Raw genomic sequence first — 22235 nt, forward strand, 5'->3', positions numbered from 1 at the left:
ACGGTTTACCAAAATCACATATTGCCTAGCTATATGTAGGTACAATACGGTTTAGGTATGCTTACTAAGGTCTTAGACCTCGAGAATATTCGACCCGATGCTATACCTAACAAGTACTAACAACTACTTTTATAACGCTCAGAGCCTGTTTCACAATGTCCGTGTAATGATGGTTGTGACAGCATGTCTTTCATCCCACCGGTAGCTATTATCCGGACATTGTGAAACACGCCCTAAGTCCCATCTATCTAACATTATATACAACCAGTCCATGTCTCTAGACACGCACCTACCTATAAGGCGTGGCGCCAGGGTTGGCCAGTTGCCGCAGCAGCGTGGGGGTCGCCGGGGCGTCCGGGCCGAAGGGCCCCCGTCTCGTGTGCAGCTCATAAAGCACCAGGGCGAAGGCGTACACGTCCGCTGCCGGGGACCCGTCGTAGATGGGCTGGTGGGGGGACGGGGTGTTGCTCCAGCCGTTGGCTCGTAGGAGCTCTGGGGCTAGGTATACTAGACCTGGGGATGGAGGTTTGTAAGTTAGTTTTGATATTAGATTAACTGACGAGGGAAAGTGAGGCTTCAAACTTTCAAACACGCAAAAAACCATACTCAAATCGGTTTATAACTTTTGGCCTACGGGCTGATAAATATAACTCATGTACGTACACATAGGTACATTTAAACTTATAAACGCACTTGTACCTAGCGTACCTAACACGAGGCACATAGGTACAATACGCGCAAGACAAGACGTGACATAATTTAAGCATACCGTCGCGCTCACCCTCGAGGCCGCGCGAGTGCATCGCAAAACTTTTTCCACGTCTTATCGTGCGTATCTTCCATACCTATGCCACGAATGCAGGTCCTACAAACAACGGACTCACTATCAATATGCGAGCGTATCTGCGCGGGCTCCGCTGGCGGCATCTCGCCCCGCCTGAAGGCGTGCAGGCCGAAGTCCGTGAGCTTGACGACCCAGCGCGCGTCCACCAGGCAGTTGGACGGCCGCAGCGAGCCGTGGTACTGGATCGGGGACTCGTGGATGAAGATCATGCCCTGGGGGAGGAGCCGGGTGAGAGGGAAGTCACTGAATTATAGGTAATATCGGGGAATCGACTCAATACGACTAGTTCCGCACGGGATATGGTATTAAAATCGGGATAAGATGGGTTTCCCTGATGCTTTGTACAGTTATTAAGTGTAAACTTACCCGAATGATGTCGGCGACTAAAGATGCAACGAACATGTTGTCCAGTTTAATGTCTTCGTTTTCCAGAATATCCTAGAAATAAATACGTAATGTTCAAAATGTGTAAAACAAGACATGTTGCATCTACCAAGTATTATTAGACTAAATTGTAAGTTATCGTAATAAAATAGGCATAAGCATCTAGTACCTACATAAAAGTCGGAAAGTTATAAATAAATACGCATCATTTTACAGCAAGTCGATCGGCAATATCACTCAATGTCCGCCCCACTCCGACGGCTCGCAATAACGGCACATGACATAAATAAACCGATATTTCCGAGGGGTGTCATTTGTGAAACGAGATAACAACTTCACGCTCATTTATTGGCGTATAATTTCCTGATAGTCACTTTTCAGGCGAAAAAGCAACGAATTGCTGAAAGTAGATAATTTTATTTAAAATACTAGAGATCTCTGTTAGTTACGATATTTAACGTGGTGCAACTACAACAACCACTGCAGCTTTCTGCAGTGGTTTTCCCACTTATCTAGAGGCCTACGACGGCCGGATTTTTAATCTAGCGTTATTCTAGTTTGCTCTAAAACAAGAAAACTCGAACCAGATGAGACCAAGCCCACTCTTTCTCTACATTTACGCCACTTTAGATTTTACTGAAAACCTTATTATTTATCCTTGTTTCAGGTACCTACCTTAAGGCTGCCGCGGGTGCAGTACTCGGACAGCGTGCACACGTTGGGCGGCTCGATGCACGCGCCCACGAACCCGTTCACGTTGTCGTGCTGCAGGTCGCGCATCTGCCGAGTGGGGGAGCTTTAGTAAGGCGTCATTATTTGGCCAAGCTTGGGAGCGTAAAAGTTTACTGGTATTTTCATAGATTGTGTCCGATGTAAGGGGATGATGAAACTTACTTTTGGTAGAAAGGTATAGGTAAGTAGGTAAATTTAGAATGAAAATGCAAGGCAATAAAATACACAGGTGCGGGCTGGAAGAATGAAGAAATAAAGGAGTAAGTACGTCCTTCCCTAAAAACCCATCTTTTTAACTATAGAAGAGCGATACAACGCCTTCTACATAACGACTGTCCAACTAATCTAAAACATAACGAATGTACCATCACTTCACTATTATTTTATTGAGGGTACTTTTATTCCAGTATACGGTTGCTTAAACATACATGTTCCTATATAAATAAGGTACATGTCCGTAATGTCGGCCCATTGCGAGAACAGAAATCAACACGTTCGGGCAACAAAAACAAAATGTAAGGTAATATTTTTACCGTGGATGTAAAAACCAGAAGTACGCTCATATTGAACATTGAACAACAACAATGAATCCCGCAAACATAAAATATAGGGTAAAGTTATGACTTTATCTTTATGAGGTTAAATTTTACCAGCGTTCTTTATTCGCCAGAGGAATAAGTAGGTACCTAAGATAGGTACTCCGAAGAAGTACTAGTTCTGAATTTTGGTGGTGGATGAGTGTGGATTTCGAAAATGATTTTGAAATCCTTTTTTTTATTTAATCGGTTAAGTATATAATACCAACATTAAATTATAGTATACCTAAGCAGATAGATAGATAGAATATTCTATATTTGTACACAAGTTTGTACTTTCTTAGGTACTAAAGAAATATAAACTGAATTTAAAAATGCAACAACGAACTTCAGGTAGATTTTCAGACGGTAATAAGTTGGAAACGAAACTATTAAATCAGGCTCAGATAGTTCCTGTTCCACAGAGGCTATTTCACGGAGCTTGAGTTTGAAGAAGATCTGAAAGGAACGTTTCGAATATAAAGGATTTCACGACCGGTGGCAAGTGGCCGGTTGAATAGTCTCTCCAATCCAGCTCTATTGACGGAATTCGTCCAACGTAAACTGCAGATTTTTCCCCATTAAGGTTATAAAAGCACGGTAGATTGATGGTATGTTTTCTCTGTTCCTGATAAAAGCGGGGAGGGTGTAAGGGGCTGCGGTCTTTATTAAAAAAATCGTTGATAAAAAATGGTTTCAAAATAATAAAAACTTTACGTAAGTATCAGTAGTATTTTAATCCGAACTAAAGTAGTACTTACTTTAGTTCGGATTAAAATACTATTATTATCTACCAAATTCCGAATCGGGGCAACATCGGCGTACCTAAATTGTATAAGATCAATAGTAGGAGAGCAGGATACCTAATCCACAGGAAGGGTGAATGTTATGCTAATTTCATTAGTTTTCTGTCAAAACCAGGACAGATAGAATACAAAGAAACTGGCAGAGCTGAGGATTTAGATACAACTAAATTATTTTTCTCGTAGATATTCAACAGTTATTCTGTAGACACAATCAAAGGAAAAGCCATAAGTCCATAAAGAATCTAGATCTAAAGTACAATAACCTGAACTTAGAAATATCCACAATAAAAGCATCATCTCAATTTGTAAGTGATCAGTACGATGATATTATAAAAAGGATGGAAGATTTCTCAGAAGTCACCAAGAAACTTTCTAGCATTGAATTGGAATTGCTTGAAGTAAAGAAGCAGAACAAGTCTCTAAAACTAGAGATCAATTCTAACGATCAAAGGGAGCGTCTTTTGAACGTCGAGATCATAGGCATACCCGAGTCTAAGGATGAGAATTTACTTGCTTTTGTTACCGAAATTGGAAAGAAGGTTGACGTTGACATTGCTCAGAATGACATTTTACATGTACACCGCGTAACACCGAGAACTAAAGTGCAAGGTCGTCCCAGAGTCATTATTGCGAAATTGAGCTCTCGTCTTATCAAGGACAATCTTATCTCCTGCATGCGCAAACACCGGTTGTTAACTGATGCGTTAGGCTTCCCTGGAGTGCCGAAACCAATATATGTCAACGAACACCTTACAATATATAATAAGCACCTGTTGAAGATCTGCAAGGACACTGCCAAGTTGAAGCAATACCAATATGTCTGGTTAAAAAACGGAAGGATAGCGGTGAGGAAGAACGATACCTCCCCAGCAATAAGAATATTTTCGGAAGAGGATGTGAAGAAAATTGCTTGAGGTGTCTGCTTTCTCTTTATCTGATTACTGCTTCTTGTGACTTGTCCTTAACGATTGATAACTATTCTTTGACAAACATTCCATGCAAACTTATTCGCAAAATTAGTGGGCGTTTTCTTCCGCCTTATGAATTGTATTCATTGATGTTAATTATTTACATCTATTATCATATGTATACTTTATCAATAACAAGTATATACTTGTATTTATTATATATATCTATTTCTCAAATCGCTTATATATTTTATACATACCTACATATTTTCACGTGCATGATTCATGCTCATCATTTCAATAACCTGACTGTACATTTTTGTAATAGACGAAAGCCACGATATTTTGATTGTACCTTCATCACATACTTACTAGTACTGCTTCTATTATGTTCTTATCGTTTGCACATTCAATCAGTACATTTATTTAGCGCGCAGCCTATCATATTTTATCACAACTTCTCACAGCCTGTGCGGCTCGAGTGTTCTTGTGTGAACTTATTTCAATATTACCCGCCAAATTTATAGGTCGCACTCGCAAGTCTCGCAACGTTCGGGTTGCGATTATAGATACCTTCCGGTTCTATAATTATTTGTATTAGAAAATAACGAAGAGTCCCAATAGAAAGTGGGCGGAGCCAAGGTGGCGTGATGACGTCGCGTGATGACGCGGCGCGGTGGGGAGCAGTGGGGAGCGGCTGGCCTGACCGATGGAGCTGCGCCGGACCCTCACTTTTTGGGCAGCGCTCGACTGTGCATGGACGTGTCTTCTCAGTGACCTATTGCATTTAATTCTCAGTGCTAGATTTGTTAATTATTAGTGTTCTTTGATTGTTGTTGTAAATTTAAATGATTAAATCTTGTGTGCCTTGTGTTCATCTTTTTTTTAAGTAGCTCCGCTTCTGATTTATTACATCAGAAGTGGGATTCGTTCTGTAACGCTCACATTCTGTTTGATTTTGTGTTCTTTTTAAATTATGTCTGCAAAGAGACCAACGACCAGAACTAGAAAAAAAGATGATGCGGGTAGGTCGAATGAAGTGTTAGATGTTATTCTCAACCGATTAAATGCAATAGAGGACAGGATAAACACGCCATCACAGCCTCCCACTCCCGTTCTTCCTGCGCTGAACGCGCCACCATCGTTGCCGCCACCCTCACCGCGGCCACATGACGAATGTGTGCTGTCAGGCTCTGGCAGGGCGGCGTATGTGGGTGCGTCTGGTGCAGTGTCGAGCGGGAGGAGCATGCCCGAGCCACCGGGGTCGCGGCCGTCGACGTCACGGAGCGAGCTAGAGCAGCCACGGCCGGGGCCATCTACGTTACGAGGGGGCGCGAGCGCGGCGGACGACGTAACGGACAGGATCATCGGCGCGTTGTCAGCTTTGTCTCAAGTAAGATCTAACCATTTCTATGTCTCGAATTTTGACCCTGATGTGCATGACTTCGATGTTTGGTGTTCAGAGATAGACCGTGCGCGAATTTTAAATCGCTGGGACGATAATGAGTGCTTAGCCCGAGTTGCGGGGTGTCTAAAAGGAGACGCACGTTTGTGGCTCAACGATTGGGTCACCAACGAACGTACTTGGACTAATTTCAAACGTGACTTCAAATCTCTCTGTCCACGAAGCATCGACGTAGCAAACATTTTGTTTGAGGTTATGTGTACAAGTTCAAATGACTTTCCAACCTATTCAGAATATGCACGTAGGTCATTATTGCGTCTTAACATAGTGAGTAGTTTGTCGGAAGACCTTAAAGTTGCTATTGTTTTACGCGGCATAACAGACCCGCAAATAAAAGCGGTAGCTACCAATGCTAAGTTAAAATCGCATGAACTGGTGGAGTTTTTGTCCGTGTACACAAAACCTAAGATTGACAATCGAATAAATCGTGATCCTGTGCGTTCGTCTAAACCAAATAGGGGTGATTTTCGTAAACGTGAAGCTGTTAAATCGGATGTAACTTTAAAATGTTTTGGATGCGGGGCCACTGGGCATAAGCGGGCGGATTGTTTTAAAAGGCGTAAAGTAGAAGCCGCACCTTCGAAACCTGATCCTCGTCCCTCAAGTAGTAGGACGCCGCTTATTTGTACATACTGTAAGAAATCGGGCCACGTGGTTGAATCATGTTTTGTAAAACAGCGTTCGGAAGAAAGTAAGGGCAATCGCCCTAGTAATGTAAATTTTTGCCGAAAATTACTTACTACTGAGAATAGGGACGTGATGTCGGCCGTCATACAGGGTGTGCCAGTGGACGTACTTATAGATAGCGGATCGAGCATTTCACTTATTTCGGAAAGTGTACTTAAACATTTCAATTGCAAAAAGGTACCTGCCTATCGTATGCTTCGCGGTATTGGTAGTCAAGAAATCGAGTGTACATCATATGTGACCACTGTGGTAGAATTTCCTGAGATATCACTAGAGGTTGACTTTTACATTGTTGCGCGCGATTGTATGAATGCACCCCTGCTTATTGGTACTGACGTGTTAAATCGAAAAGGCGTTACGTATATAAGAAATAGCGACGTGCAGAGGCTAGTTAGACGCGACCTCGACAGTACAATAAAAGCATCGCCGGTTTGCCACGTAAGCGTCACGGGTGAAAATACAATTAAGGAGGACTCAGTGAATACGCCACTTGTAGGTAAAGAAAGAGATCAGCTTATGATTATAATTAATCGGTATGCATCCCACTTCATCACCGGCACGGCTACGACGACAGTTACAACCGGTTCTATGCAAATTAAATTAAATAGTGGTGCAACTGTTTACTATCGGCCCTATAAACTATCCCTCGATGAGAAAATTCGTGTTAGGGCAATAATAAGTGACTTGCTAAGTAAAGGGATTATACGGGAATCGGAGTCTGAATTTGCGAGCCCAATCATCCTCGTCAAAAAGAAAGATGGCTCTGACAGGATGTGCGTCGACTACCGCGCTCTCAATGCAATCACAATCAAAGATAGGTACCCGTTACCTTTGATAGACGACCATATAGATCGATTAGGCGGCTCTAAATACTTTTCTGGGATTGATATGGCGTCCGGGTTTCATCAAATTTTGTTGAGTCCCGATTCTATCGAGAAGACAGCCTTTGTGACCCCGGAAGGCCATTATGAATATTTAAAAATGCCATATGGACTTGCTAACGCCCCGGTCGTCTACCAAAGAATAATTTCTAAGACGTTAAAGCCACTCATTGAAAGTGGCAAGGTTTTGACTTACATTGATGACGTTCTGATACCTAGTATGACTGTTCAAGAAGGACTTGAAACGCTTAGCGAGGTGTTAGAAATACTAACTAAGGCCGGGTTCTCAATAAATTTGAAAAAGTGTACATTTCTATCCACCGAAGTAGAGTACTTAGGGCGCCTCATAAGCCAGGGTCAGGTACGGCCGAGCCCTCGTAAAATAGAAGCTCTGGTGAAGTCCCCCAAACCTACTAACGTCAAACAAGTTCGCCAATTCCTTGGGCTTGCGGGATATTTTAGGCGGTATATTTCTGGATATGCAACTAAAACGGCACCCATAGCTAGGTTAACTCGTAAAGGCGAACCTTTTAACTGGGGTAGTGAGCAGGATTCTGCTAGGGACTATATCATTAGCTGTCTAACTACTGAACCCGTGCTTGCTATATTTGACCCTAATCTCCCTACGGAGTTGCATACAGATGCTAGCACTATCGGTTATGGTGGGGTTTTGTTGCAAGAACATGAAGGGAAACTTAAGAGGGTTGTAGGGTACTTCAGCAAGACAACGCAAGGCGCCGAATCTCGGTATCACAGCTATGAGTTGGAGACTCTCGCTATTGTTAAAGCACTCCAACATTTTCGTCACTATTTGCTGGGAGTCACTTTTAAAATTGTGACTGATTGTAACTCACTGAAGCTAACTGAACGAAAAAAAGATTTAGTGCCTCGCGTTGCCCGCTGGTGGGTCTATATGCAGGATTTCCAGTTCTCTATCGAATATCGTAAGGGAACACTTATGTCACATGCTGACTTTCTCAGTAGGAACCCAGTAGTAGACGTTCACCATATTCGAAAGCCTGCTAATTGGGCTCAGATCGCCCAATCGGCAGATGCTGAAACTCAATCCCAAATCGACAAGTTGAAGGAGGGTCAATTAGATTCCTCTCGGTATGTTGTTCGAAACGGTGTCTTGTACTATAAGTACTCACCGGTTGGGGAAGATTCTAGGCTGTTGTGTTACATCCCTAAGGGTCACAGACTCAGTCTCCTCAGAATATTTCACGATGATCATGATCATATTGGGGTAGAAAAGACAGTCGACCTTATACTTCGCCATTTTTGGTTCCCGTCCCTTAGACAATTTACTAAAAAATATGTCTCACACTGCCTAGTCTGTCTCTCTCACAAAAATGTCCCGAGAGCACCTCATCAGCCAATTGTCTCATGGACCAAACCAGATGTGCCATTCCACACCATTCATATGGACGTTCTAGGTCCTCTTCCAGAATCTAGGGGTTTTAAGTACATCCTGGTCCTAGTGGACGCATTCTCAAAGTACTGCTTGTTGTACTCTTTGTACAGGCAAGACACAGACGACTTAAAGCGCGTTTTTAATAATGCTATTGCATTGTTTGGTACTCCATCAATGATTGTGTGCGATAGAGCACGAATGTTTGAGAGCACTAGTTTCCAAAACTGGGTCACTGAGCTGGGCTGCACCATGCATTTTATTACACCTGAAATGCACCATGAAAATGGTCAGGCAGAACGGTATTGCCGAACTGTTCTCAACATGCTCCGCGTTGAAGTTAATAAAAACAGTGCCGATTGGTCAGATGTCCTGTGGAAGATACAGCTTATACTTAACACGACCAAACATACCACCACCCAAACATCCGCTCTACACCTTCTGGCGGGTATCGAAGGCACCACTCCTGTCATACGGGCTTTATTGCGCGATGTGGCCCTCGAAAATAGTAACCCAAATCGAGAGGCTACAGTCACCTTGACAAGACAACGTGCTGCTGACCTTCTGTCTGCTAATCAGAGTAGGCAGGATGATTACGTTAATGTTAGGAGAAAAGCACCTAATACCTACAAAGTTGGAGATATGGTCTTTGTCAAGAAAACTTCCCAGGCTTCCGGAAAACTTGATGCTGGCACGCGGGGACCTTACCGCGTGACGAAGGAGCTACCACATCACCGCTATGAACTACAGCTGGTGGCTGGTGCCTATGGGAAGCGCACACAGGCCGCCGCAGAATACATGATTCTGTGGCGTGGCGAGTGGACGCCTGAGACTTGCGCGGCATTTTTCTCACGTGAGTACATCTCGGTTTCGCCGAGGGGTGGCTTTGCCGCTGGCAGACATCACGTGGCCGTCGGGCCCGTGTATGTGCAGGATGTTTCTATCCTGGTCGCATGGCTTCGGCTGTGTGGTTGTTCAGGATGTATTTATCCTGGTCGCATGGCTTTGCCGTGTGGAGTGGCTTGTCCACTGGTAAACACCCACTGGTTCAGGTGTGGTGGATCGGGACTAGTCTCCCGGCGGGAAAAGGTACCTCCCGGCAGACATAGCATTCGTATGCTGTGTAGTGATGTATGCTTGAAGTATGCTTGAGGTTGCTTTGCTTTACTGCTTAGGCTAACGTATCACCTGCTTGGCTGAAATCATAAGATTTTGAGTGAAAGGTTTTGAAACATAAACGCTTGAGCGCTCATAAGCTGTTATGTTGCAAAAGTATGTCTGCGGGAATTTGGATAGTTGGCTGTACTTGAAGGTTCTAATGCTGCTTATGTTTCACAGATGACGATGAAGCGGACGAGGACGTCTCGCCCTCAGGAACGGCCGTATTAGAAAATAACGAAGAGTCCCAATAGAAAGTGGGCGGAGCCAAGGTGGCGTGATGACGTCGCGTGATGACGCGGCGCGGTGGGGAGCAGTGGGGAGCGGCTGGCCTGACCGATGGAGCTGCGCCGGACCCTCACTTTTTGGGCAGCGCTCGACTGTGCATGGACGTGTCTTCTCAGTGACCTATTGCATTTAATTCTCAGTGCTAGATTTGTTAATTATTAGTGTTCTTTGATTGTTGTTGTAAATTTAAATGATTAAATCTTGTGTGCCTTGTGTTCATCTTTTTTTTAAGTAGCTCCGCTTCTGATTTATTACATTTGTTATTTTATAAATTGGAACCACTGCATATTCACTTGCTAATGGAAAAATCGCTTACTCGGGTAATACTAGATAATCGAAACTTGCTTTTTGTTATAATTTTACGTGATAGCACTGTTAGGTACACGGTTACGGCGGTCTGCGAATATTTTTTTCCGTTATTTACCTATTGTACTTCTAATGAATTTATTTAAGATTGGTACTCATAACTTTTTCATAATTGTTTTAAGACATTGGTGTGTCGTCTGTATAATTGCAGAATATATTATGTTAAGTTTGTTTGTGTGTGCAATGCGGCCAGGCTTAAACTCGGCCCACCCAGTTTTAATTATTAATTTTCACTTTATTAGACATTTAAGCGACTGCCTTAATGGTGCAATTCAATTTTATTTTATTATATTTTTAATTGTGCATGATATGCTTGATAAGTTATAACTGCCTATCGTTATGAATAGTATTTCAACAAATTCAAGTGCCCGTAAACTAAGCATATTTTACCAAAATACACGCGGGCTACGTACTAAATGTTTCCAATTGAAACAAAATATATTATGTAACGACTTTGACGTTATCATTATAACGGAAACATGGCTCCATGCTGGCATTTATGATGGCGAGCTTTGTGATGATAGATACGACGTATTTCGTAATGATCGTAATCTTCTAGCGTGTGGTAAGTCCTCAGGCGGTGGCGTTATGATCCTTACCAAGAAGTATCTATGTGCTACTAGGTACGAGGCGGACCCGGGCCCTCCGACTGAAATGCTCACTATTATATTTCCGTCACGGGTGTTGTCAGCCAGCTCTGACTTATATATTAGTACTGTTTATGTACCGCCGAGCCAGGCCGACACTAGGCGCCAACCCATCGATATTGAATTAATTTCCAGTACTTTAAAAAATATTCTTGCTGTTTCACCGGATGTGCACTACATGTTGATAGGTGATTTTAATCTACCTTATGTCCAATGGGATGAGAATGGGCCTTTATTTTTGAAAAGAGGCAGTATCGAAATTCAAAATGCGGCTATTAATCTTGTCCAAGATTTAAATTTTTTAGGTTTATCGCAGTTTAACAAATTTAAAAATCACGCTGGTAATGTGCTGGATTTAGTGTTCTGCAACTTACCAGTTAAACTTTCATTATCAAGTTCGCCATTAATTGTAAAGGAAGATACAGCTCATACTTCTCTCATTCTGGAACTGGAAGACTTAAATGTAATCCCACTTAAAAATGCCTGTGTTAAAAAAAAAAAATTTAGGAAGGCTGACTATAGTGGTATCAATGCTTTTTTTAATAGTATTGACTGGCTGGTCCTGCTGTCCATCGGTTCTTTGGATGAAGCTGTTGATTCTTTCTATCAGAAAATAAATCATGCTATCAAACTTTTCGTTCCATTAACTAATGTTAGCACAAATAAAGGTTATCCTGTATGGTTCAGTAAAGCATTAATTAACATCAGTAAAGAAAAATCTAAAGCTCACTCTAAGTGGAAGAAATATGGCAACTTAATAGATTACGACGAATTTTCCTTACTCCGAGCTAGACAACGTCGCATTCAAGCTATCTGCTTTAATAATTACGTAGCTAGTACTGAGAAAAATTTAAACGATAACCCCAAAGCTTTTTGGAGCTTTTTAAAAAACTTAAAAGGAAGCTCTAACTATCCGAAGAGGATGACTTATGGTACAAAGATGTATTGCGACGGAGTCGAGATTTGTAACGCATTTAATCAATTTTTTCATAGTGTCTTCGGGACACCGACTACGAGCATTGATATGTCAGCGCTAAACACTTCTCTTACTGCAAATAAGTGTGGAACTATTTCATCCCTCCTAATTCCGATTTCTGCCGTTGAAGCTTCGCTCCTCAAGTTAGACGATTCTAAGGGCGCAGGTAGCGATGGCATTCCGCCATTATTTTGGAAAGCCTGTGCTAAAGCTCTAGCACTACCCGTGACTACAATTTTTAATCGTTCTCTTAAGGAAGGTTATTTCCCTATCATCTGGAAACGTGCCCATATCTTGCCTTTGCACAAAAAGGGTTCAAAAACTAAAGTGGAACACTACCTACAGGTGTTCCTCAGGGCTCGCATCTGGGTCCCCTACTTTACAACGCGTACTTGTTTGACATAGGTAATTGCTTTAACTTCTCTGAACACTTGTTGTACGCAGATGACAAGAAAATATTCTGTAAAGTTAGGAATCACACGGATTGTGTTAATATTCAAAACGATTTGAACAATCTCTGTACTTATTATTCATCTAACAATATTACAGTCAATGCTAGCAAATGTGTGTGTATATCATTTACCCGTAAAATAAAACCCTTAACTTTTACATATAATTTTAACGGGACAGATGTGCAGAGATGCAGTCTTATTCGTGACTTGGGGGTTCATTTAGATGCTAAGATGTCTATGTCAGACCACGTTACTTATATTACTCAAAAAGCATACCGCTCTTTAGGGTTCACATTACGTGCTTGTGCCCATTTCAAAAATATTTCATCCCTTAAAACGGTGTATTGCTCTTACGTGCGCAGCATTTTAGAATATGCGAGCCCTGTATGGTCACCTGACTACCAATGTTACAAAGATCAGATTGAACGTGTTCAAAAGAAATTTGTCAACCATCTGAATTATCGTTTCCGGAACTCTCCGGGCTCTTATGAGAGTGGTTGTCGTGAATATGGCTTGATGAACTTAGAGGACAGACGCACCGTGTTCGACATGTGTCTCCTGTATGACATCCTGCGCGGCCGCGTGGACTGCCCCGGGCTGCTGGCGCGGGTGTCGCTGTGCGCGCCGCGTCGCCGCACTCGCGTCACGCCCCTGCTGCATGCGTCCTACCGCTCTACTAACTATGCCGCCAATGCCACGCTGGTCCGCGTTGCACGCACTTACAATAACAAATATAAAGATATTGACCTATTTATACATAGCAAAGCAGTATTCAAACATCACATCACCAATCTCACGAGCATGTCTTAGCGATTTGTTATGTTACTTAAGTTACAGTATTTGGTTTGTTTGCTGCAGTCATGGCGTTATTGTCTTTTAATTTGTTTTTAAAAGTAGTCACTTATATATTATTGTATGTACAAATGTATAGTTCATCTTAGATATTATTTTTCATGGTTTTTCCGCTGACTTCATGCTTTTACAGTTTATTTTATCAATCAGTCTCTTAATATATGTATTTTTAATATGTTATGCTTTTATTGATATGATATAATTTTGTATATATTCTTAGTATATGTATATATATGTGTGTATATAGTATTTATATATGTATATAATTATATTCGTTATTTTTAGTTAAGTTTCTATTATATATTTACATTCATATCTATTTTTTTATATATATTTATAATTTCCTACCTACAAAATAAGTTATTGCTTGCTTTTTAATATTGCTCTTTGATCAGTAGATTTTAAGTACTTTTTAAGTAAAATGTGCACCTTTACATCTTAATGTATTCCAGGGAAACCTATAATTAGCCTTATCATAAGTAATATGTTATGTTACGTAAACAATGTAAAACGCTGTTGGTTTTCTAAATGAAATAAAATAAAATAAAAATAGAAAAGCAATGAGAATGTACCTATTAAATTTCATAAATTAATCTGACTATCGGATCAGTATTAGGTATATCACTGCCTGAGAAAGTTTTCCTTGCTATAATAATCTTGTGATTGCAAACACAGGCAGGTAACAAGGAAAGTTTCAAGCGGCACAATAATATCCAACTTTATTAATAATCTAACCCCCTTATCCATAGAGAAGTTACAAAACGTTTTAACTAATAAACTGTTTTGTCCCTCTCCGACAAAGAACAATTTGTTCTTCGACAGAGAGGGACAAAACAGTTTATTAGTTAAAACGTCTTGTAACTTTTCTATGAATAAGGGGGTTAATCTATATCACTTTGCTAACCAAGCTAGGAATAATATTGAAGAAGCTCTGTTGTTGATATCGTTAGGTACATATTTATTCTTCAGGATTAAAACTAATCACACCTACATCATACCTATTACCTATATATAAACCTATAATTTATACTTGTGTGAAGAGCAATTTTTAACAAATAAATTATTTTTGATTCTTATTGGAATAAGAATCAAGTCAATCAAGAATACTCTATTATATTCAGTTATGGATAACTGAATATAATAGAGTATATTACCTTCTTTTTTATTGAATTGGATCTTCCACCTATAACTGTCAATGACCTCTCCATTGGACATCCTACATCCTACCCCTGTACCATGACTGTAACTTATGAAAAAAAAAACATAATCAACTCACAATCTTAAGCTCCTTCTTGATATCCCTCGATATGTCGATATGCTGCTTCCGCACTCTCTTCACAGCCAGCAACCTTCCCCTATACAGGGCCACCTCGGTGAATATGGCGGAGTATCTGAAGTCCAGGTCCGGGTTAGAGCTGAGCGACACCTGGCTGGAGCGCACGCCCCCCGCGCCCCCGGCGACCCCCGCGCCCCCCGCGCCGCCATTGGTCGCCTTGTCCGAGACGCCGTTACTGGCCGCGGGTCCGTTCACTGCGGCATTGCTGTCTTGCTGGAAAAATATAGCTCTGACCGATTTGCCGGGTGGGCTCGGGTTTGGGAATTGCAACTAGACAGATAAAACTTATACCCCCTTATTCATAAATAAGTTATAGGACGCTTTAGCTATTGAACTGTTTTGTCCCTCTCTGTCAGAGAACAAATGCTTCTCTGTCAGAGAGTGACAGAATAGGACTATAGCTTAAGCATCCTATAGGTAACTTGTTTATGAATAAGGCGGATAGTTTGTATTATATTCTCTATTCTATTCTCTGTGGGGGTAACAGTACCTGCACCTGGCTCTCTCGAATGGAACCTTTGTGCATATCCCCAAGGTCTAAACTGCCTTCCTAAGCTTGGACCATTTCCCCACCACGCTGGTCCACTGCGGGTTGGTGGGTTCACATATCTAGATGTGCTAAATCTAGATATGCAGGTTTCCTCACGATGTTTTCCTTCACCGTAAGAGCGATGGTATACATTGTACTTAAATTCAGAAAAGAACTCATTGGTACATGTCAGCGCCGGGATTCGAACCCGCATCTCTGGCGTGAGAAGCGGGCGCTTACCCGACTGAGCTACCACCGCTCTTAGGATAGTTTGTATATTTTTTAATACAGCAGAGGGAGGGCGGAAAGCTATGTAATTTTGGAAAATAACAATGAAAATCTAAATTTTATGAGCTCTTAACCAAAGAATTATGTTCAGTAACGATATTCACTCTAGAAAGCCCTTTCATAGCTGTATTGGAGCTCAGATTTATTATTATTAGCCATCGTAATAATAGTGGTATTCTTGGATGTTGTGCTAAATTTGCGAACCCATAAATAAAATAATAAAGCTTCGGGTTTAATAGAATAACCAACACTCAATACAAAATCCTAAAATAAATCTCAATAACAGAGATAAATCAACCAATCAACTAATTAATCTTTAAATAACTAAGTCCGGTTTGATTTTTCAGAATAAAACTAACTTTATGAAGGAATAAGGAAGTTCCAAGGAATAAGCATATATGATGATAAGCAAGACACCCTTGGCCAATCTTTAGGTACATCATCATTTTAATTAGACGACTTATGAAAACCCAGCCCTCCCCATAAAAAAAAACAACAAAAAAGATCGGTTTACCTACTCAGTTTATTCCCCCTCTGGTCGGCGTCAGGCAGGTGCAGATCGCGGAAGTCGATCTTCCACAGCAGCGAGTCCAGCTCCTGCTCGTACCGCCAGCCGCGGTAGAGGGCCAGGGCGGCCAGGGCCAGCAGGGCTAGGGCGCCGCCCGCCGCGCCCAGCGCCCACGCCCCCACGTGGCCTGGGGGTAGGATCACGGGTTATGGCGGAGCTAAACAACCACCTAAATAGTTGTAGCTGTTACTGACTGACCTTGCCCAATCTACTTTTGGTATTTGTATTTAGAGTCAACATGCTTGTAACTATTTTTAAGAGCATTGAGGATCATCATCATCTCCAATTATTTAGGAAACGCGGTAAACATAGCTAAGTACTTTTACTTTTTTCCTTTTTTATTATAGTTAGGTAGGTTATATATAGGTAGGTAGGTATATAGTCATGCTGAAAGTGGGACACCCGCTGAGTATGTGGATGTGAGCAGCGGAGCGGCCGGCGCGGCCGTCCAGGCTTTTTATGCAGCTTTATTGATATTGAAAACACAGCTTATCGGCACTTTAGGTGGTAAGCAATATTTGGAAACCAGCCAAGCACTTAAAATTTTCACCACGGCCGCCGTACACGCGATAAAATCTGATAGACCGCGCAAATAAATAAGAGGTGTTATCTTATAATTTCTAAGGGGAAGTGTAGACGTTTATTCGTGCGCAAATCGTAACATTTAGATATCACACTTTATGTGACAAGAATTAATGCCTCGTCGACAAAATGATCCAATAAAGTCACGGGTTTGTATCATTACCATTATCAAGCGTGGTTTCCGTTGGATATGCAAAACCAACATTTTATTGCCGACTTTTACAGTTAAGTATTCGCATGTTCACTCGTGCTGGCTTTTGGTAAACAAGTGAACAATGAATAATAACGCTAAGTATTTAAATTAAATACCAACACATGTTATAAAGTTCCTTATTAAATTACCTATATATGTAGTTATGTAAGTGTGTAGCTAAAGCTAACGTTGAGCCACAAAATCGCTGTGCCAAAAAAGTAAATTGAAGACTTATGATAAAGCCCACCCGTATCCTGCCTATTTATTCCATGGGTCTTTTTCAGGAAAGCGTGTTTTTGATATAGGTAGGAAGTGCAATTTGTAAGTTAATTTTACGAAGTAAATTGATTCATGTGTTGCATAGCATATATATAGACTAATATAAATTAGGTTTTAAAATATTGCTATACTAAATACTACAACCACCTCTTTCTATAATGTACTAAGTAGGTACTCTGTGTAAAAAGTATCGAGACTGGATCAATAAAACACAAAATATTTCTGGCTATCTTCGTCGAATTTGCTGTTTTAAATTCCACATATCCCGGAAATACCTAATATTCTTTACTTACCGTTTGACTTTTTGGCAAGAATTCTGAGTGCACAACACCACGATAGTCAAAGAAAACAGTCAACATGACTTTGACTAACAATCGATAGAAGACAAAAAGGAAAATTCGCCGTGAGCACTAGACACAACTCTAGAAACAGCGTTTAAAAAAATGTTGTGATGATTGGATAATTCGTTGGCGTATGTGTATCGTTTCTGAAGGAGCATACTTTAAAGGTGATAATATAGGTTCTACCTTTTTTGGCATAAGATTTATTTGCCTAATCTCGTATTGCATAGTTTGGTCAAAGTCACGTTACGCCGAAAATCGTATGGCATAAATCTCGTTTAGTAAAAAGTTATTTCGCATAACATTGTTTAGCCTAATAATGGTATGGCCAAATCTTGAATAGCCTAATAATGCTATGGCATAGGTTTATACAAAGTAATAATATTCGTTTGGCTTTAACTTTGATGGAGCGTCTCCCTACATAGCGCAAACTGGTGCCTTGTATTGTTTCCGCTGTTTGGAAAACGCTCCGCTCCGCTTCGCTGCGCTCCGCTTTGGTTTTGATGAACATGTGCACCTAACACGCTCCTCCTCGCTTTGCTCGTCGTCGCACCTATTTTTAGGTTTCGATCTCATGGGGTTTGTAATAATTATATTGGTCGTTAACTTTCGATTTTTTGATCATACAATATCGTGATTTTCGGGATGTAGGAGAAAAATACCACAATTTGTACATTTACTACATACTTAATATATTATTTATTAAGATAACATTAGGAGAAACAAGATTATACATAGGTATAGACGAACATAAATTTGAGCAAATGAAACTTAGGTGTTTAAAGATTGTGCCTAAAGAGTTTTAGACGAAACGAGCCTTATGCCACATAAGTCTTGGCAAAGTGATGGTTCGGCCAAAAAAGTTTAGTTAGACCATACGAGTTATGCGAAATGAGTTTTGGTCAATAAAGATTATGCGAGATGAGCGGAACCCGATAATATATAAATTTGGGTGAATAACAAACATTTTGTGTTTTATTGATCCAGTCCCGATACTTTTTACACAGAATGTATAACCATAATATATTAATTGATATGGAAAATATGCTACTGGGTTCGTTGAATCTGTAGGTGTATAGTAGTTGTGATGGATACAATTTTAAAAGTTCCTGAAAAGCAACAGAAGGAGCTATGATGATAGACTAAATCATGGGTTCTATCTTTTTATAGTCAATAAAACAGTATTTACTGGCTTCTACGTGCAATAAATATTATCCAATTAACTTTATGGCATAGAAAATTGGGATTATCCATAGCTGTTTTCCTTCCATTCCGCAGAATTTAATTTATGGCACGGATTTCCTCTAAGGAATTTTAGTTAATTTATTGCGAGGTCAGATAAGTTAGTATAAAGTGTTAATGAGACATTAACATTATTTATTGTTATTTAAAATTTATAGTACTTACAACTTTTATAATTAAATCACCAATATTTAGAGCTGTGGTGGCGTAACGGATAAGATCTCGTCCTGTCATACGAGAGGCCGTGGGTTCAAATCCTGGTTGTCTAAGGCCTGATTTTTCAATGGTGCTGTCACTGTCTAATACAAACATTCAGGTGTGACAGTAACAATTTTATTCCTCAGATAACACTTATCTGACTATTGAAAAATCAGCCCATACTCATTGGCATTCCTACATGTCACGGCTGTGTTTGAATTTGAACCCACATTGTTGGTGTAAGAAGCGAGCGCTTACCGAGTGAGCTACCAGATAATACCACTGCACCGTTACCTTTGAACTACAAGTAATAATAAACCTGTGTCTTTGTTCGCTACATGAAACATAACGTCTCGATGTACTGACCGTAACAAAGCAACGCTGTACCGTCTACATAAAACGTCTGGTTCTCTCCTCAGCATGTTAGGTTTTTTTCCAGATTATTGGCAGTAAACAAAATGGCTGGCCAGTAATGGAGCACTTGGTAGCACGCAGCGCTGTCGCGGCTAACATGCGTTACACATTAGGGAAAGCACTGGAGAAAGCCACAATTTTCCTCTCCCACAAGGTTACTAAGGCCATTGAACGGTAAACTTACAAGTCATCGTTTGGGATTAAAGTTTGATTGAAGGGATATCGCTTTTCAGGGAATTTTCCCTGATAATAAGAGTGATTGAGGTGTCCTTCTTGTACCTATAAATAAATAGGAAGTCTTCAATCAAATTACGACCAATATTTTGATGTAAGTAAGGAAAATACAATGGATATAGGATAGGTATCTAGTTCATATTTCCCTGTGGAACAAAATATCTACCTACGCACTGTAATGCTTTTGATATTATACGAATCATTGCGTCTCATTTAAATATTTTGCCGACAAAATAAAAGAGTTCCGGAAAAAGTCCCCTCGCGAATGTTTCATTTTCACGCCATTGGTTTAGCCTCGATCCATAGAATATTGTAGGAACGAGGAAAACGTAATCATAACCAAATTTTCACCTCCAATATCGTTTTCGCTATAAGGTACATATTCTAGATGTATTTTAACCATGCATATGTGTTTAAGCTTTTGTAGAATACGTGAAGCTTACAAAATAATTTGCATTGCACAAGACCAATAATCAGTGGCCGACTTTTTTACAATAAAAATAGTACCTACTTTTGTAAATCAGTAGAAAGAAAAATCGGCCATATTATCTGTCCTACAAAAAGTCGGCCGTGTGCGGGCACCCTTATACATATTTTTATAAGATTGTGAAAATATACTCACTGACACACTTCTCCCCTCGGAAGCCGCACGGAGGCTCCGACAGCGGCACGCGGCCGCCGGGCCACTTCATCTCACGCAGGAAACCCACCTCCTGTGCAAACACAACCATCATCAAACAAAACACTCGAGCATAGCTCTACCGAATGGAACATTTGTGCATATCCCCAAGGTCTCCCTTCCTAGGCTTGGACCATTCCCCATCACTCTGGTACACTGCGGGTTGGTGGTTTTAAATTATGTACTTGTGCTGAAACAAGCATTAGTGTGGTTGTCGTCTACTAGACACGCTGCCTGTGCGAAGTGGCTATAGGCTTTGCTGTGAAATATCGTGTGGAAGAACAGTCAAAGAATACATTGTTGTGTGGCTTTAACTTTTTGGATTTCCTGACCTCAGAGCTCGCCAGACTCAAGCCACTACCCGGCTCCATTAGATGATCTAATATGTTAATAAGATTTCGATTCTTCAAAAAAACTCCAAGCATTACAGCTTGCAGTAGATCATTCCAACTGCATTCAAAGAAATGGAACCAAGTTTTTCCAGCAGTCGTTAAACTTTTTCCTTATCTGCGAGCCATTAAACTCAAACGCAAGGCTCAGATGACTACTTGAGAGATTAACACTCGGATTAACAATAAACGTCTCATAAAACCGCTTAAATCGGGCTAATTTCAGTTGCAGGCCAGTTGAGCCGGATTTAGTTATTTAACCCTAAGACTGCATGAATGTGGAATTTCAATAGGATTACTTGGCACTCAACTGCGTAGTTCCAGCCAAGTGCATGCGTCTTACAGTTAGGTTTACAAACTGTCGGCCGTGCACGCATGCGACTGTCTACCGAACGGCAATCCACTTACTCATTTCATTATTATAAGTGAGATACTAAAATATAGATCTAAATCTAGAATATATGGATACTATACAGATTGAACTGAAAATGTAAGGTTAATCCCATCTACATAAACCACTATCACAATAAAAATTTATGTTTACTGTAACTTTTAAAATTATGGTATTCGTATAATGTTTCCTATTATAGTTTAGGTAGATACATATTAACTATAGAGGGTAGAAATTGTAGGAGCAGAGTGAATTATACGACGAACTATAAAATATTGCACACTCTGGGCGATTATTCGACATCCACACTCTGAGTCTATTGTGTTCACCACATAACTTCAAGCAATCCATAACCAACGATCTATAGGGGAGCCTGCAGGAATTTTGTATTCGTATCATTTCATTGCAGACCTACGTACAATACAACTAGCAAACAACAGCGTAGTAGGAAATTTCTTAAGCTTAGAAAGCTTAAAAATTTAGGAGATTACCTGAAAATGCATTGGATTACGAAAACTGCATGGTATAGACATAAGTACCTAAGTATGTATACATTTATTGAAACAGAATGCTATTAGCCAAGTTGTCTGTCTATCTAAGGTCTTCCAATGAATTTAAATGTACTTGCTGAGTGTAGGTAAGCTAGATAATCTAACAAAAGGATTAAAGGAAGCCGACAGCGTTGGATGCACGTTGCATAATTAGATAAACCGATTGTGTTGTGGGGTTACTAACTCTCGCAGGTGCAATGCAATCACAGATGAAGAGTGTATTGAATAAGGTAAAATATATATTTACTAAAGCTCTTAGTTAAGTACGATGGACTTCCTCTCATGCTGTTGAAATGATGGAGTTTCGTGTGCTTGATTGTTACCTAGGATATTGTTCTCCAATCTTCGAAAGTTTGGAAATAAAGTGTCAAAATCGGCTGCTTGTTTATCGCGTACCGCTAAGCTAGGGGGACATGCTGATAACAGCAGACTACATTAGTATATAAAGCTATACACTTACGGGCGCGTGTTTGTGCAGCACGGCTAGCGGGTACAGGCCGGGCGGCTTGCTGCTGTCCAATGAGAGCACGGTGTAGTTGCCCTCCGCGTCGCCGCACTCGTCCATGTGCACCCAGTACCTGTTGCACAA

General features: G+C 40.7%; 1 protein-coding gene across 1 annotated transcript in view; it reads right to left on the bottom strand.

Moving 5' to 3' along the window:
- The window catches only part of LOC105387258 (guanylate cyclase 32E), a 64974-nt gene that overhangs the window by 18189 nt on the left and 24550 nt on the right, over positions 1-22235 (bottom strand). Inside the window, exons 10-17 of the mRNA XM_048623719.1 lie at positions 22107-22224; positions 20259-20349; positions 16104-16280; positions 14709-14977; positions 1904-2008; positions 1211-1282; positions 885-1056; positions 294-513 (exon numbers count right to left, since the gene is read on the bottom strand). Of these exons, the coding sequence (XP_048479676.1) occupies positions 294-513; positions 885-1056; positions 1211-1282; positions 1904-2008; positions 14709-14977; positions 16104-16280; positions 20259-20349; positions 22107-22224 (1224 nt within the window). The remainder of the gene's footprint in view (positions 1-293; positions 514-884; positions 1057-1210; positions 1283-1903; positions 2009-14708; positions 14978-16103; positions 16281-20258; positions 20350-22106; positions 22225-22235) is intronic.

Source organism: Plutella xylostella, chromosome 10 (assembly GCF_932276165.1).
Source record: "Plutella xylostella chromosome 10, ilPluXylo3.1, whole genome shotgun sequence".
Classification (NCBI taxonomy): Eukaryota; Metazoa; Arthropoda; class Insecta; order Lepidoptera; family Plutellidae; genus Plutella; species Plutella xylostella.